This window comes from Hydra vulgaris, chromosome 15, assembly GCF_038396675.1.
Source record: "Hydra vulgaris chromosome 15, alternate assembly HydraT2T_AEP".
In the NCBI taxonomy this organism is placed as follows: domain Eukaryota; kingdom Metazoa; phylum Cnidaria; class Hydrozoa; order Anthoathecata; family Hydridae; genus Hydra; species Hydra vulgaris.
In genome coordinates, this window is record NC_088934.1 from 18,045,077 (window position 1) to 18,062,500 (window position 17,424).

The window sequence follows — 17,424 nt, forward strand, 5'->3', positions numbered from 1 at the left end:
TACAAACGTTTAGACGAATTAAAAATATATTCATTAGAAGAGTTTAAGATTTAGTCTATCAATAAACTACTAAAGAGAACAAATCTTAATTATTATAACTAAGCGCATTAAACATTAAATTACAGTATTAATATTAAGATAAATTGGAATAGGAATTTGCCTTAAGATTTGAAGAGGATGGTTTGAATTTATTTTAATATACGATAATTCATTATTAGATTTTTTATAAAGCCTATAAGAATTTTACCAGAGGTTAAATGTGACATCAACAAAATTCACGATTTCTAAATTGATGTTTGTTTCAATTTGGAAGCCAATGTTTTTGAAAGTTTTTATAATATTTTTTCTGATTTTGTCAAGCTAAGACCCTGATTATTATTATTTTTTTTTTTTTTGCATTGTTATTAAACAATCATTGCGATACGAGCCTAACTGATTAAAATGAACTATTTTAGCTAGAAAATTTCAAATTTATAAGCCCACAAATTCGCAAATTTCTTCTCCGTTGTAATTTCCAATTGTTACATCAAATCATTTATATGTAATTTTTTTCTTCCACGTCTCCTTACTAAATAGAGCAAAGTTTTTCTGCAATGTTTAACGAAAAGAATAGTGTCTATAATTTGTGTGTGGGTTTTTCGAAATTTTGTTGTTTTATTTAAATTTTCTGTTGTAATTGAGGGGTAAAAATCGTTAATATCAAGTTGTATAAATGTACATTCATTTTTATTACTTATTTTAAAAAACCAGTTTATAACATCAATGGTATTTTTCCACTCCTGCTAGTTAAATTTTTTTCGAATGAAATTATTTATTTGTCTAATTTTATTTTACTAACGTGCCCTAATTTACTTTTTTACGGAACTGGTAGCCTACAAAAGAGTTTATTTTTAAAATTTGGTTTACGATCTTTTAGTGTAATAAACGCTTGTCCAGGTGCAACTGATTCCATTCTAGCTTCTAAATTAATTGTTTTAGCAATGCTTTGGCCTTCTAAATTAATTAGATTTTTCATTTTTAGGGGCTTTAGAAAGGGCTTTTGGGCGCTTTACATCTAAGAGTGCTTAAAAAGTATAAACTTGGAGCTTAAGATATAAATTATGCTACTGCATTCTAGAAATAGAGAGCAATCTATTTGTATTAGCGTTGTTATGACTATTAAATAATTTGACTATTGACTTAATCGATTAAAATAATTTCTAAAATCGAATAAAATCGATTAATACATTTTTAGTCGAGTAAAAGTTGAATAGTCAAAGTATGCGAATAATTAACTTTTTTTTTTTAAATAAATTGTAATATAATAATAATGTAATTTTTATTCGCTTTTTATCTTTTAGTATCATATAATTTAGATAATAATGGAGGAGAGAAGGGTCGCTCCAACAACGGGACAATCTATTCCCAGACCCCAATAATTTAAGGGTTACCTTAAGTGTCGTAGTGTTGTAGTGGTAGAGCGCTCGCCTCATAAGCGAGAAGTTCCACCACGCCCCCGGTAGTACCGCGCTCAATTTGTTTCTCCGCGCAGCGACCTTGTTCGTCAAGGTTCGTGTTTTGGAGTTATAGAGTTGAGAGAGGGTTGTAACCACAGCTAAAGTAGCCTCCTCGACTGTAGTAGCCTTCATGGCCTTGGGGAGGTGAATTAAAATAAAAAAAATGCTTGCTATATGTCAAAAAAAGTCATTACAATCATATTTACAATGTAACTGTATAGATTAATGATATTTAGATTTTTTCACAACTTAGTTTTTGCCCCAAGGCGCCGAGCCAGCTTGGAGTGGCTCTTCGCAAAAGTATTTATGAAAATCACTAGCATCGATTAAACAAAAGAAAAAAAATTAAAGAAATAAATAATCAAAAGTTTAATTAGGTATAAATAATGCTAACATGCTATGAATTAGATAAAGCTTTAAGAGAGTAAACAAAAAACTATATAGTAGTTAGCTACCCAACTTTATATAGTTAACTATATAAAGTTGGGTAGCCCCGGACTCTTACAGAAAAAATAAATTATACTCATAGACTAACAGAAAACAAAGTGCCAAAAGACTTTATTAAAAGTATAAAAATTTATTTTTTGAATTAGAAATAAAAAATGATTATTGTTTACCTTTAAAATATTCAAAATACATAAGAAAAAAAGCATGTTTTAAAATTGGAGGGTAGCCCTAGACACATAGTTTAACCATGATTTTACCTCTTTTTTACCCGTGTGCACAAATATAATATATAATTAATTAGCATTGCAATGTTCACAACACATTTATAAAAAAATAGCCTTTAAAGAATTCCCCCAAGTATATAAGGAATGGGAATGAAAATGTCATCATTTAGAAATATAAACATTAGCATTTTACTAATGAAAATAAATGCTTTAAAAACGCTTTTTTCAAATGTTAGGGTTTTTTATTGGAATTAGATAAAGATAGCTTCTTTAGTTTAAGCTGCACATCAAGTGTCCGGAGTTACCTCCATCCGGGACTACCCGACTTTCCCCTAATAGTACATACTATAGTTATTAAATAAACAAACAAAAATTATAGATTTAAAAGTTAAATCAAATAATAAGATATAAGGGTTTTAAGATTTTTATTCGACTAAATTGATCTTTAGTCGATTAGCACAATGTCCATAGTCGATTAAATTGACTATTCAATTTTTTAAAGTCGACCAATTTCGACTAGTCGACTTTTGGTCAATTTAGTCGAAGTCGATAACAACACTAATTTGTAGCACTTTATTTCTAAAATAAAATAAGTGTTTTTACAAATTTATATATATGTATATATATATATATATATATATATATATATATATATATATATATATATATATATATATATATATATATATATATACAGAGGCGTAGAAAGAATTTTTTGGTGTTCGAGATAGGTAACTTCCAGACATGGAGCAAACTCCAAACATTTATACGTTTATACTTATGTCAAATAATGAGGGTTTGCAAAAAATTGCGATGATTGGAGGCTGGGAACGAAAAAGCCCCAAAATTTTCGCCCCCCTGCCCCAAACGTGAGAGCAACAAGTTGATGAAATATTTTTTGTACTATTCTTAACTAGACTTATATTCATCGATAAATTTTAAGTTTCATAGTATTATCTATTAGCGTTTAAAAATTATTAACATATAAAGTTTGCAACCCCCTCAAATTGAGGGGGTTTAAAATTTATATGGTCATAATTTTTAAACGCTAAAATATTTTAAAATGAAATCTAAAATTTATCGATAAATATAAGTCTAGTTAAGAATAGTACAAAAAATATTTCATCAACTTGTTGCTCTCACGTTTGGGGCAGGGGGGGCGAAAATTTTGGGGCTTTTTTGTTCCCAGCCTCCAATCATCGCAATTTTTTGTAAATCCTCATTATTTGATATAGGTATAAACATACAAATGTTTGAAGTTTGCTCCATGTCTGGAAGTTACCTATCTTGAACACCAAAAAATTCTTTCTACGCCTCTGTATATATATATACATATATATATATATATATATATATATATATATATATATATATATATATATATATATGTATGTAAGTATGTATATATCAGTGACAGATCCAGAAGTTTTTGGTAGTAGCAGGAGAGGGGGGAAGGGGGAATGTTGAAATATTTTTGTATTTAGTACCATATTTGCGTCTTTTAAAAACAAAAATAAAAAACATTTCCGTCACTGACTGAAAATCAGCCCATGCATGTAATAATATGATTCTGCGCTTTTGAACTCTTACTAAACACTTTCATAAAAAACACAATTAAACACAATTATAAATGTTTTTCATGGGAAGATGTAAACTAAATTGTTAATTTTCATAAGTATTGTTTCATTGTTGTACTTTTCAAGTGTGTTTACTTATTCTTTTTCATATTCACTTTCAATTTCCTTTCAAAATATTTTTCAAAAATTTTGTTTTAGATTTTATCCAAAGTAACAAGCTTCTATTGAGATCACTTGTCATAAATGATACATATGTATCAATTGATGCAGGTTATAATGGTATTTATAGTCATAGCCAATCTATGATTAAACTGGATGGTCAAATAAATCTCAAATTAGAAATTCCTAGAAGCTCACCTTCAGCTGGACGAAGAGTTACTACTAAAACTGACACTCCAAAGGAATCACAATCAAACACACCAAAATTTAATTTTGTTTTAGAAGGCAAACTAAACGGATTTGAAACTATTATTTTATATAATTTAACAGGTATTTTATTATATTTTATTATATTTTTAATATAAATTATTTAAATAGTAGTTTGATTTAACAAAGAATGAAAACTGCCTGGAAGTATTTTTTACGCACTTTTTTAAAATGCCAACTATAATTCATAAATTTCATAAAAAAATTTTTTCCCTGTAATAAATATCATTCATACATTGATTGTACCTACCCAAACCTAAACTCTTACTGAAGTCCTTCACTTAAGTCAAAAAACATAAGTAGTATGAATCAATTATAATATTTATGGATAATAAAACTGGCATGAATTGATAATGAATTAATACAACTGGTATGAATTGATAATAATATTTATGAACATAATTTGATAAAAAAGTACAAATAAAATATTTCTACCAACATTTTACAGCCTTTTAATAGATATTTTGCATATATTATTTAATACACATTAGAAAACATGACTTTGGACTACCACAAAAAATTTCAACTAATAAAAAAAAACATAAACCATAAAAATTACCATTTTGCAAAAAAAATTTCCTCCAAAAAAAGAGGTATTATTTTGTCAAATAAATATTGATCATCAACTGTTTATATATTAACAAATTTCTGACATCCCATGAATCAAATAACTTACTTTCAGACAATCAATACCGTTTTCAATTGTCTTATTCAACAACCGACTTAATAACTGCTTTGGCTAAAAGGTTCTATTGTCCATTAGATGGAGACTGTGAGGCATAGTCAATCTATGATTAAATCATATCATCAATTGTTCTTCATAAGTTTGCATCATTTGGTGTGAGAAAACTTTGAGATTATCAAATTATTTCTTTCTACCCGCTTTATTAAAGTCATCTTCAAGGATCTACACCTTTCTTCGTTTCCAGTTCTGGAGAGCTAAAAGTTCTATCCTTGATCCTGTTTTGTTTTTTATCAACATTAATGATCCTCTTGACAATTTCACATCTAAATTGACTCTGTTTGCTGATAATTCACTTTTTTACATCTGTTTTGATAAAAATCTTTTCTTTTTAATTGCTTAGAACAAACACTCAATTTTGAATCTGATCAACAATGCTCAGTTATTTACTGTAAACAACTATCAAAATACTGTTGAAACTTCTATATTAATAAATGGAAACCTTCTGACTGAGTCCTGTTTTTTAGGTCTTCTTGGATTATTATTCGCTACTGACCTTTTATGGAAGCCCTATATACAATCAATTACGAAGGTAGCATCTGCTAAGTTTGTTTTTTTTCTTACGTGCTTGCCATTCTCTTCGTTTTATTCAAGATTATCACGTTTTGGACCTTTTCTAGATCATTATCATTGATCTAGAAAAGGTCCAAAAACGCATTATAAACATAGTTGGACCTGCTTTATCTGCCAAGTTTGAGGTTCTCTCCCATTGTTGCAAAGTTCTTTTCTACAAATTTTATCATGGTTGCTGCTCAAAGGAGCTATTATCTCTAGTTCCATCAACCCAAACTCATTCTTGATTGACTTTTCATTCATTAGTTACATACTTTTACAGAATCTGTACTACCATGCATGCTCTAAAAAAATTAATTTGTCTAGTTTTTATTCCGTGCACTTCAACCCTTTGGAACACTTTCCCATATTCTTGTTTTCCTGACATTGAACCTACAACTTTTCAATTTTAAATAAAATTATTAATTTTAATATTTGGTATTGTTTTTTGTTTAGAAAGTCCCATGGTTAACGTAAGTATAACTGTACCAAAGATAACTGTTAAAGATTTTATAAAATTATGGAGCTTGACACCTGAAGGAGACGAATTATTTTTAGAACATTTTAAAAGTATGGAGATCAGTGCAACTGTTAAAGGTGATGACAAAAGTTTGAAAAATTATAAAAAGTCCAGGGCAACTCAAAATACGTTTGTAGATATTTATATATAACAGTGGGCATATAAATTATATATATATATATATATATATATATATATATATATATATATATATATATATATATATATATATATATATATATATATATATATATATATATATATATATATATATATTAGTGTGGTTCTAAAAACAACTTTTTTTGAAAATGACTGCTGGCACCCCCTGAATATGTTGTGTATGATGAAAAAATGCTGGATTTGAAAAATTTTTGAATATAAAATATTTTAAGGGGTTGCTACCGACCCTCGAACATTAAATAGGTCCCTAATATTATTAAAAAAAAAGTTTTTCAAAAGTATGTCATGTTGGGTCTCAAATGAAGCGAAATTATATAAAAATTTCAAAAATATGGATTATTTTATTAAAATTTGATTATTTTAGATTTTAGTAAACAGAAAATAACGTTTTTCAACTAAAAACAAAAAATAGGGTTTATTTAACAAGATTTTTCAATTATAATTGTTTTTATTAATATTTTTTTATAAAATGATTCATATTTTTGAAATTTTTATATAATTTCGCTTCATTTGAGACCCAACATGACATACTTTTGAAAAACGTTTTTTTTAATAATATTAGGGACCTATTTAATGTTCGAGGGTCTGTAGCAACCCCTTAAAATATTTTATATTCAAAAATTTTTCAAATCCAGCATTTTTTCATTATACACAACATATTCAGGGGGTGCCAGCAGTCATTTTCAAAAAAAGTTGTTTTAAGAACCACCCAAATATATATATATATATATATATATATATATATATATATATATATATATATATATATATATATATATATATATATATATTGGCCGGGAAAGCCAACAAAATATATATATATATATATATATATATATATATATATATATATATATATATATATATATATATATATATATATATATATATATATATATATATATATATATATATATATATATATATATTGGCCGGGAAAGCCAACAAAATATATATATATATATATATATATATATATATATATATATATATATATATATATATATATATATATATATATATATATATATATATATATATATATATATATATATATGTATATATATATATATATATATATATTAGACAAACTTAATACGTATTAACATCAGAGGGCCTCGTGGCACCCTTTATTTCTAACCATTACATACGTGCACATTAGGGTATATCATATTTCATTCAAAAGTCAAATTTTTAAAATTTTGATTAGCACGCTTGGATTCCTATGCGTTTGTGGTATGGGGAATGCAGTTTTGATAACTTTTGTGTAAAATATTAATGTTTAGCTACCGGGAAACTGGGTTTTAAAATTACGTTTTTATTAAAAATTAATTTTTTTAAATTTTTAAAAATTAAAAAAGGGTTTAACCTTTAAAAAGTTTTAGACAATTATTAATACAAATTAAAATTTTATAAAGTAAAAAGTAACGACGAGTAATATAAGAGATAAAATTATTATTGACCCCCAGGATTCCTAAACAATAAATGTATAAAAACAGTTAGGGCTCCCGGCCACATCCTCGTCTATATTTGATAGTTTTATAATAATTATCAAGAGTATTAGTAATAGTAATATATTTAAATAAGTCTTTTTAGATAACATAAAAATTATTAAAAAATAAATAAATAAATTATACAAAAATTTATGCAGTCACGCTGGAAAGGGGCAGCCTAGGGTAGCAACTGCTACTCCTGCCCTTTTAGCTGGGTGACAAGGGCAGCATGAATGTGCCCTTTCTAGGAAATAGGTATTATAAATTTTTGTTCTTTAAAAGCATTTCATGATCCAACATTTCATTATCAATATTTTATTATCAATATCTACCAATTGGAACTGGTAATAGGTGGGATAGGTGGTAATAGATTAATTTTTTTTCAAATTTTCATAGAGAATCACTTTAAATTGATTTAAACAAAACTTAGTTTAATGTATCATTATAAATATTTCATTGAAGAGAAAAAAAGGCCTACAATCAATAGCAGCAGTGGCACAACTCAGAAACCACTTATGTAAACATACCAACATTAAAGAATTTTTTGTAAATCGCAATCACATGAAGAACTAATTTATTTCCAAAAATTAATTCAAAATTGAATAAAATACGTTGCATTAAATTTTATTTTATTTTGCTATCGACATACCTTACAAATTTTTGTTGTTATACTTTAATTTTTTTATATATATTCCAAATGTTTTTTTGTAGATGTTTTGCAAAAAAGCAGATGTTTTCTGAGTTGTATTTTTATTTTTGAGAAAAAGAAAGGAACACATTATAAAGACCACATACAGCTGTAAAACCAATATAGCAATAGTTTTTTCAGTCAGTATTTTTATTTTCGATGATTATTTTCGAGTGGTGATTAGTTTCGACGATTATTTGCGTACAAATTTATATTTCTTAGTAATTTATTTCTTAATCGTAATCTTAACTTAAATGTAACGGTTTTAATCACTGAGCAGTCATGCCGAAGGCCAAAAGACTTGAAAAGAAAAAAACTAAGGAATTATCAAAAGCAGAAGCATCACCTTATCACATCAAAATTACCACTTTGTTGAAAAAAGCAACAACTGAACCAGTGGAGCCAGAGAACCCTCACGGTGAACTACAGAGTCAGGATAAAGTTGACATAGGCAGTCAAAAAATAGACAAAACAGAAAAACAAGAGTCCGATGAGAAGATGGTGAAATTCTAACGGATAATCTTGTTAGAAAAGCGGAGGATTTTAGTGAAATTGATAAAAAAAATCAGTGACAGAAATGGAAGAACTTATATTAAGGCTTGGACTTATTTGGTTATCTGATGATCGATTACTGAAAGCTGTCTTTTGTGAAATATGTACAAAATATGATTCATGTTCTAATTGAGTGTTCAAGCATGGAGTCGGGAAAGGATTTAGAACATGAAGCAAATCTGCAGCAGTACTAAAAGATCACAAGGACTCCAGTGTTCATAAGGCAGCAAGTGCTCTAAAGATTGAGAAAGAAAATATAAAGTTTACAACAATTAATGCTCAAGTTGACCAAATCTACTCGGAGAAGAAAGCAGTTCGAAGAAAAGGCTTGCTAGCTTATTTCGGAACATTGAAAACATTGCTTTGACAGGGTGTAGCAATAAAAGGTGATAATGATGAAGAATCCAATATTTACCAGTTTAATTTGGGTAAGAGTAAAAGTGATAAGGCATTAGAAATATTGATAATTGAAAACCGTTATGTTTTATCTCATGACATCTTGCAACAGCAAGAACAACTTCATACCTTAGAAGCACGAAGGCAGATTGTTAAGCTAATCAAGATAAACATTTCTATTTGGTACTTTCAGATGAATGCTAAGATATTACTAAAAAGGAACAAATGTCGTTTAATATAAGAACTTGCAGTGACAACTATGAAATGAATGAAGATTTTATCAGAGTATATGAATGCGTCAACAGTCTATCTTCAAATGCCTTAGTGACATATATTGAAGATATCCTTTTGAGGTGCAACTTGGAATGTGCAAAAGTTGTATATTCCAAGGAATTGGCTTTGACGGAGCATCAGTTTTGAAATGTTTGGTAGCAAAGTGAAAAATGTTTTTGAACAGCAAGCACAATATTTTCATCGCATGCCATATTACAGCGAGCTGATTGTTAAGGAAACATATGCAATATCATCACTACTGTCAGATTCTCTCAGCATTGTTCAGTCAATTTATGCAATTGCTGGGGCATATCCAAATCGTGTTGCCTTTTTCAAACAAATCCAAAAGGATATATTGCATGAGTCTGAATCAGATGAATACAGAACATTGCGACTGAAGTCTATGTCAATGACTTGATGGACAACACGAACAAAATGCATTACAAGTGGTGTTAGAGAAGATTGCAGAACCCCGTACAATATTGAACAGTCTTCAGAGTGAAAAGACTATTGCTGCAGATACAAGAGCACAAATTAAAGGTTTAATATCTCAGCTTTCATCAGTAAAAACTTTTTGAATTGCAAAGCACTTTTGAATTTTTTGCTATGCTAGAGAATCTACCAAAGCAGTTACAAGAAATTAATTTTACAGGTAATGTGCAGTATTCTGCATTCGAAATGGTCTCAGAGATTTGCAGAACTTAGATCAGATAAGGAATTCAATAGAGTTTTAAAGGCGACAAAAAAAATACCTGGAGTCAACCAAGACAATGAATCTGAATTACTGAGAAGCTTACATTGGGCGGTGCAATGACTGGTCCTGTCAAATCAGAGAAAAAACAAAGGAAATCTTATTTTGAAGACATTTTTGCTATTCAGAACAGTTTGAGTGAGAGGTTTGAACAGGATGGATTAACAGCTGTAAATATAGAAGAAGTTTTGATTTCATCGGTGAATAAACGAAATTCCCAACCGTTTTTATTTGGAATGCCATTTTTTAACGATGTTGACATTTAGGAACTAAAAGTTTAGTTGAAGGGGCTACGAAAAATTATTAACCTGTACAATGCTATCGATTCAATCAAAATACAGAGTGTTTCCATAGTGGCAAAAATTGCAGATATTTTTGATGCCATGCCATCTGCAAAAGTCGCCAATAAACAAACACACAAATTAATGAAGCTTTACTACACCATGCCTCTATTGACATCATCATGTGAAAGAAACTTTTGCGTAATGAGGAGAGTAAAAACATGGGTTGGGTCACAAACTGGAGGCCTGAACAACATAATGTTTGATCAGAAACACAAAAAACACATCGACAAAATTAACATTAAAAAAATTGCCAAACAGTTCGTTGAAATGAATGACAGTAGAATGAATTATTTCGGTAAATACACTTGAAATCGTTCTAGCACCTTGTAAAGCTAAGAATGGCATTGGATGAAATATACTATTGAATCTAGAAAGTAGCTAAAAAACAATTGGTTTATTTAGTAGACTGTTTAATAGCATGTTATAACCTTTAGTGCTAATTGCACTGTACACGCGGTTCGTAATAGTAAAAGTAGTCAAAGTGAAATTTTTTGTGTATTTTTTGGAGAACGGTAGGGTTAATTAAAAGGTTTATTTATATTACATATGATATATAGTAAAATATTGTGTTGATATTTTGGCAAGTGCTCTTGTGTTTTGATTTGCCATCCCTGCCCTTAGGCCCTTCCGGCGTGCTTGAACTTATGATTTGTAAAATATAAACTTTAAGTAAAAAAAATCATTTGTTATTTCATAGCAAGTTGATATCGAAATTGAGAAAAAGAGAAAAAAGATTGCTTTCATTTAATTAAAGTTTACGTCTATAACAAATAATGTCTAAAAAGTCAATATTTGTAGCTACTAATGGCATGAATTTAATTAATAAACGTGCAGCATATCTTCAGTAAATGTACTGTTTGCAGTTGTAGAAAAAAAATACTTGTCAATTCTATTCCTAAATGCGTTAACTGACGGAGCCTTTTTGCATGTTGAAGACAAGTTATTCCAATCATTGACTATACGATTTGTAAAAAAATTGTGACGAGCATTATTATATATGAATTCACGCATTAGGGCGTCGGAAGGTGATCTGCGAATCGGTGGATTATGCCAATTGATAATCTAAAAACCTTTTTCTAGTTTAAACTGTTAGATTATTATATTATTATTACTGTTATACTATTGTTACTGTTTATTTAAACACAAATATAAAAAGCCTTTTTTTTAAACATATTATGCATTCCAAAGTTTTATAAAGTTTAGCAAAGAGACTGGAATTGTCTTACTCTCCCCCCCCCCTCCCCCTCCTTAAAAAAAACACACAATCAATTTTCATTTAAATAGTGACAATGCCACCGTTGCAAAAACAATTAATAAAAAAAAATTAGAAAACCAATATGAATTTAGCAAGCTTGAAGATAAAAAAACCAAATAACAAATACAGAGTAATAATAACATCAAATTAACAGTAAAAAATTGGTTTTTTTATCTATTAACTTTTTTAATAATTATAGGGTCTCCATATTATTTTGCTGACTACAACATTTCCGTTAAATTTGGTCTGTGAACCATGAAAAGACGAAAAAAATTAAAATAATAAATTTTGCCGTAAACATAAACATAAAATAAACGTAAACATAAAATAAAAATGTTTGTAGTGAAAAAACCCAGACCAAAGATTCCTATTTTTTAAAAAAAAATCTTTTTTTAAAAAAAAGATCTTCTTAAAATCACGATCGCTTGTTCAAATTTGAATAAGATTTTAAATAAATAAGCTTTTAAGGTGAAATGAACATCACAGTTTAATAACTTGATCTGTTCTGATCGTTTATTGGCAATTTTTTTTAATTATAGGCGCTTTCTTGGTCGTAATTCTAATATTTTTTATGAAAATTGTTTGAGATGTTGTGTTGTGACAATTATATTAAATTAATATGTACTAGAACAAATTAGAGCTAGGATCTATAGTAGATTAAGAAACTTTTTCAAAAAATTTTAGTTAAAATTAAGTTAACGCTGTTGAGCGGAATTGATCTAAAGACTCAAAAATGGTGTTCTTTATATTCACAATTAGGGGTAATAAAAAAGTTTTAAAAATTATATAAAAAGAGAAAAGTTTCTTTAAACATTATAAAAACTTGATGTAATAAAAATTATAGCATATAAAGCTTTTGTTTGGACGAAATACGCTGACAAAATCATGCTAATTCCAAATAAAAGAATTCGAATAACTTATAAATCGCCACAACTACACCGAGTAATAAAAATTAATTAAAACTAATAAAGTTGTAAACCGCGTGATGTCAATGAATATTCTTGCATTTTCCTCAGTGGAATCACAATTTACTATATTTATAGTTTAAAATGTGGTTAACGTTTAAAATGAGACAAAAATATGCGTTTTAAATGTATGATCTATATGATTGCCACATTTAGTTTATCAAGTATTTAATTACGCATTAACATAACTATATAAACCTCATTATGCTTTCTACATGTGTGCCATACTGATTAGGTAAGTTGCTTTTACTATCGCTAAAGAACCTCACCTGCCATAATATAGGATTAGCTTAAGTTGACCAGGATGAAAAACATAAAAACAAGAGGTTGCATCTAATGTCATACAGATTCTGAAACTTTACAAATAAACAACAAGCACGGAAACAGTCTTTCATCAAGAGTCAATTCAAAGTTATTCAAACCATGATAACTTACTTTAAAAAATCTTGCTGTTGATCCAGATTTTAGAAAATTGATGCTAAGAGTATGGTTTAAATTCGGCTGCTTGTACTGAACGTTTAAAAATTGGTAAAAAAACAACAACACTAGTTTGGGATTTAAAACCGGTTCAAACTATTTATCTTTTAATTCAAAACATACCAATATAAGTATATTGAAATTGATTAAAGAGTAGAAAGCCACCGGTATTTATAGAAAAAGTAACCAAATTAAAATGTTAACCTTGAAGAATATCAGCTAAAAATACATAATAGTAAACACATAATTTTCAAATGTATAATTAATCAACATTTTGAAATTCTAAAAGTTACAGAAACAATTGTAGTTGATAAATTTATGCATGTTTATGTAATTTATGCAATTTATGCAAGTTTATGCAATTTACATTATTCTCTTAATCATCTTTTAATACATAACTTTTATGGTTTTGAAGTATTTATTTTCTTTCTAGTATATAGTATTTATTATTGCTGTATTTATTTTATTTCTATCATATACAAAAAATCACGTATTGATGACTGAATTCAATGAAATAAAAAGTGAAAAACTAGTTAATTAGCCAAAAATTTTACAAGTCTATTTAAAGTAGAACCGTTAAAGTTTATGCAATATTTAGTAGACTAAAATAACATTGAAGATGTTATGTGTATAATGGATATTATTATTAATTATTAACATATTATTGCATATATAATATTAATTGAAGAAAGAAGCACAAAACTAGATATTAGGATAATAAAAGTAAATAATGAAGGAATTTCATATAAAAGCGTCATCTTTCATAATTGCTTCATTAAAAAAAAAGTTGATATGTGCATTAAATCTCAACAAAAAAAATGGCTTTCATGCACATTGTGTAATTTTTAATAATCATTATAATCAAACATTATAATTTCTGCTTTTTCAAATTTGTTTTTAATTCAATTTTTAATTCATAAATATGGAAAAAAAGACCATATAAGATTACTCATCCCAAAAAAAAAAGACTTATTATATTTTTTTTTTGACTCAAAAGCTTACATAGTATTTTAAATAAATCCAAATGTTTCATATTTTAGTTTTGTTTTGATATTATTTGGTGCTACTCGTAAAACTGGTAAAATATCATAGAAAAAAATTACATGTATGTAATATGATAAAGACTAGTTATTTCAATCTAATTTAAAAAAAAACGCTTCATGCACAAAATAATAATTAATAGTGTACTACTTGCTCTTACAATAATAAATCTTATAACTTCTGCTGCTCTTGAAAGTTATTTCGCAAATAAAATAGATGACTCAAGCTTTCTAAAGTTAACAAATATGAATAGAGAGAGAGATTAAACAAGCAAAAATAAAACAACAAATTTTTGTATAAGAAGATTTAATTATATTGAAGATTGACTATCAACTTATTTTCAAAACTCACTTAATAGTTTACATTAAGTAAACAATTATCTCACACGAGCTACATTAAGATTAAAACAGATTCACTTAATGATGATTCAGTTCAAATAAAAATCCATATGCTTTAAGTTTACGCTTACGCTGTTTTAAACAATGGTAAACCTTGATTGTGTAAACTTAAATGGTAAACCTTGAATGAGTGGCGGCATATTTTTTAATTGCTTTGCATGAACTTAAGCCTTCTGAATGCATTTTTGCTGTAAAAACATCCAAAACTTTTATATTAGAGTAATTTCTTTTTGTAAATATAAGCTAGAGAAATCCAGCACTCTTAAACTGATATAATTTTTTCCCTACTGTAATTTTTGAGGTCAGTGTATCAATTTTACTTCAAAAATGGCAATATTTTATTTTTGAAATATTGGTGAATATGTAAAATATGTATATGAGGGTAGCAAGACAATTTTACAACATTCTAATTTTTTAAAAGTCTATATTAGTTTATTGACATCATAAATTGAAATAAGATAAAGAAATATGAAAATTTATTTTTTATGCTTAATTTTTTTAAGTGTTTTTCAATAAAACCCCTTAAAATGCGCAACATTTTTTTTAACATTTATCTTTACACAAGCAGAAAAACACTGCGCCACACTAGGTCGCACATGTGATCTACTTTAAATTACACTCTCATATATAGATAAAAATTTACAACTAAATTTTCTGAGCTCAGCTGAGCTCAAAAAATTTAGTTGTAAATTTTAGCACCTACTGCGAGTAAAATTACTCGCAGTAGGTGCTAGGCTTTTTATTGTAAATGATTCCAAATTGTAGATTTTGATTTGAAAACTGAAGAAGTATAAAGATATAAAGTATAAAAAATAAGTAGAATAGAAAAGAAGAAAGAAAAATAGAAGTACAAAAAATAAAGTACAGTTTTTATCATCTAAATCTTGCTAAAATCGTTTTTAAATAGCAATTTTAATGTTATTGTGAAAATTTAATAGAACATTTTATAAAATAATAGGGAACAAATAAGGATTTGGAGGCTGGAATTAAATAACCTCCAAAATTTCATCCCTCCTTTACCCCAAACGTGAGGGCAACAAGTTGATAAAATATTTTTTGTACTATTCTCAACTAGACTTTTATTCATCCATAAATTTTAATTTTTATAATATTATCTCTCAACATTTATAAATGATGACCATATAAAATTTGTAACGCTTTCAAATTGAGGGGGGTTTAAACTTTATACGGTCATAATTTTTGAACGCTGACAGATAATACTATAAAACTTGGAATTTATTAAAGAATATAAGTCTAGTTAAGAAAAGTAAAATTTTTTTTATCAATTTGTTGCCCTCACGTTTGGGGTGGGTGGTGGTGGTGGGAGAGGGTGACGAAATATTGGGGCTTATTTGTTCCCAGCCTCCAATCATCGCAATTTTTTCGAAGCATTATTATTTGATATAAATATAAACATACAAATGTTTTGGAGTTTCCTTCATTTCTGAAAGTTAGATCTCAAACACCAAAAAATGCTAGATCCGTCACTGAAGAGAATATTTATTATTTGTATTTATGTATGCAAAAAGTTTTTATTTATGCAAAAAGTTTAGTTTAGTAAAAAGAAATTAGTTTGTTTACGAGAAAATTTTTTTCTTGTTGTGTTGAAAGTGTGAAAACTATATCATCTAGTACTTTCAGTTTTAATGTCATCTAAATAACTTTTCTAAAATGCCGTTTTATCTAGAAAATTGTACTTTAAATGTGTCAAATGTGTTTTGTACATTTAAATAACGCCCATAAAATAGTCATTTCATACAACCTAATATTATTGTTTTAGACTAAAACAATAGAGAGCACTACACGTTAAAATTCTTCAGGCCTCAAACAAATTATAATTTTATGATAAAATACTTTGCAGCTACGTTACTAAGGTGTCCAGATTATGAGGGAGTTAGGGAAAAGCTAAAGACTCGATTTAACCTGAGGAGACCTAGGGGCTCTTGATGTACTAATGCATGAAGTATGTCATCAACTAGACTCTTATATATATTAAAAAAATATGTTAATAAAGTTCAACTTTATCAAAAATATCTTAACAACCCATGACCACACCTATCTGTGCGATTATAACCACTCCTAGAGACTAAATATGGCCAGATTTATTTTTCCTGATATCAATTGCTTTACTTATTTAGACATACAACATGTACCATCTGATTGAAAAACCATCGGAATATTCCCGGACCACCCTTAACCACCCCTAAAATGATCACCTGAGCGGTCATGACACTCTTAAAGATCGAATATGCCCAGTTTCAAATTCCCAGACCGCAATTACTGATATTTAGACATACAACATGTCCTATCTAATTGAAAAACAGGGAAATCTCAGGAGCAGTCATTAAAAGTATTTTAATGACTGTTCTACCAAAAAAATACCGCTCTCTACTTGTGAAAAAATACAAGAAAAAATTGCTGCTTCTGTTGTCATTTTTTTTCATCGATAAAAATAAGCTTAACTTCAAGTGGAATTTCCGATTATGCACATACAGGAAAACAGTTAAGATCTTTGCTGCATCAACAAAGCAATGGGCTACTTAAATAAAATATCTAAAAATTAATTTGAAGATGCCAAGTAATACTCAATGGGAACTTTGCTTTAACAAGCAGTGAATTACACGAGA

General features: G+C 27.9%; 1 protein-coding gene across 1 annotated transcript in view; it reads left to right on the forward strand.

Moving 5' to 3' along the window:
• LOC136092363 (uncharacterized) overlaps window positions 1–17,424 on the forward strand; it is a 122,596-nt gene that overhangs the window by 22,842 nt on the left and 82,330 nt on the right. Inside the window, exons 4-5 of the mRNA XM_065820429.1 lie at window positions 3,943–4,233; window positions 5,921–6,061. Of these exons, the coding sequence (XP_065676501.1) occupies window positions 3,943–4,233; window positions 5,921–6,061 (432 nt within the window). The remainder of the gene's footprint in view (window positions 1–3,942; window positions 4,234–5,920; window positions 6,062–17,424) is intronic.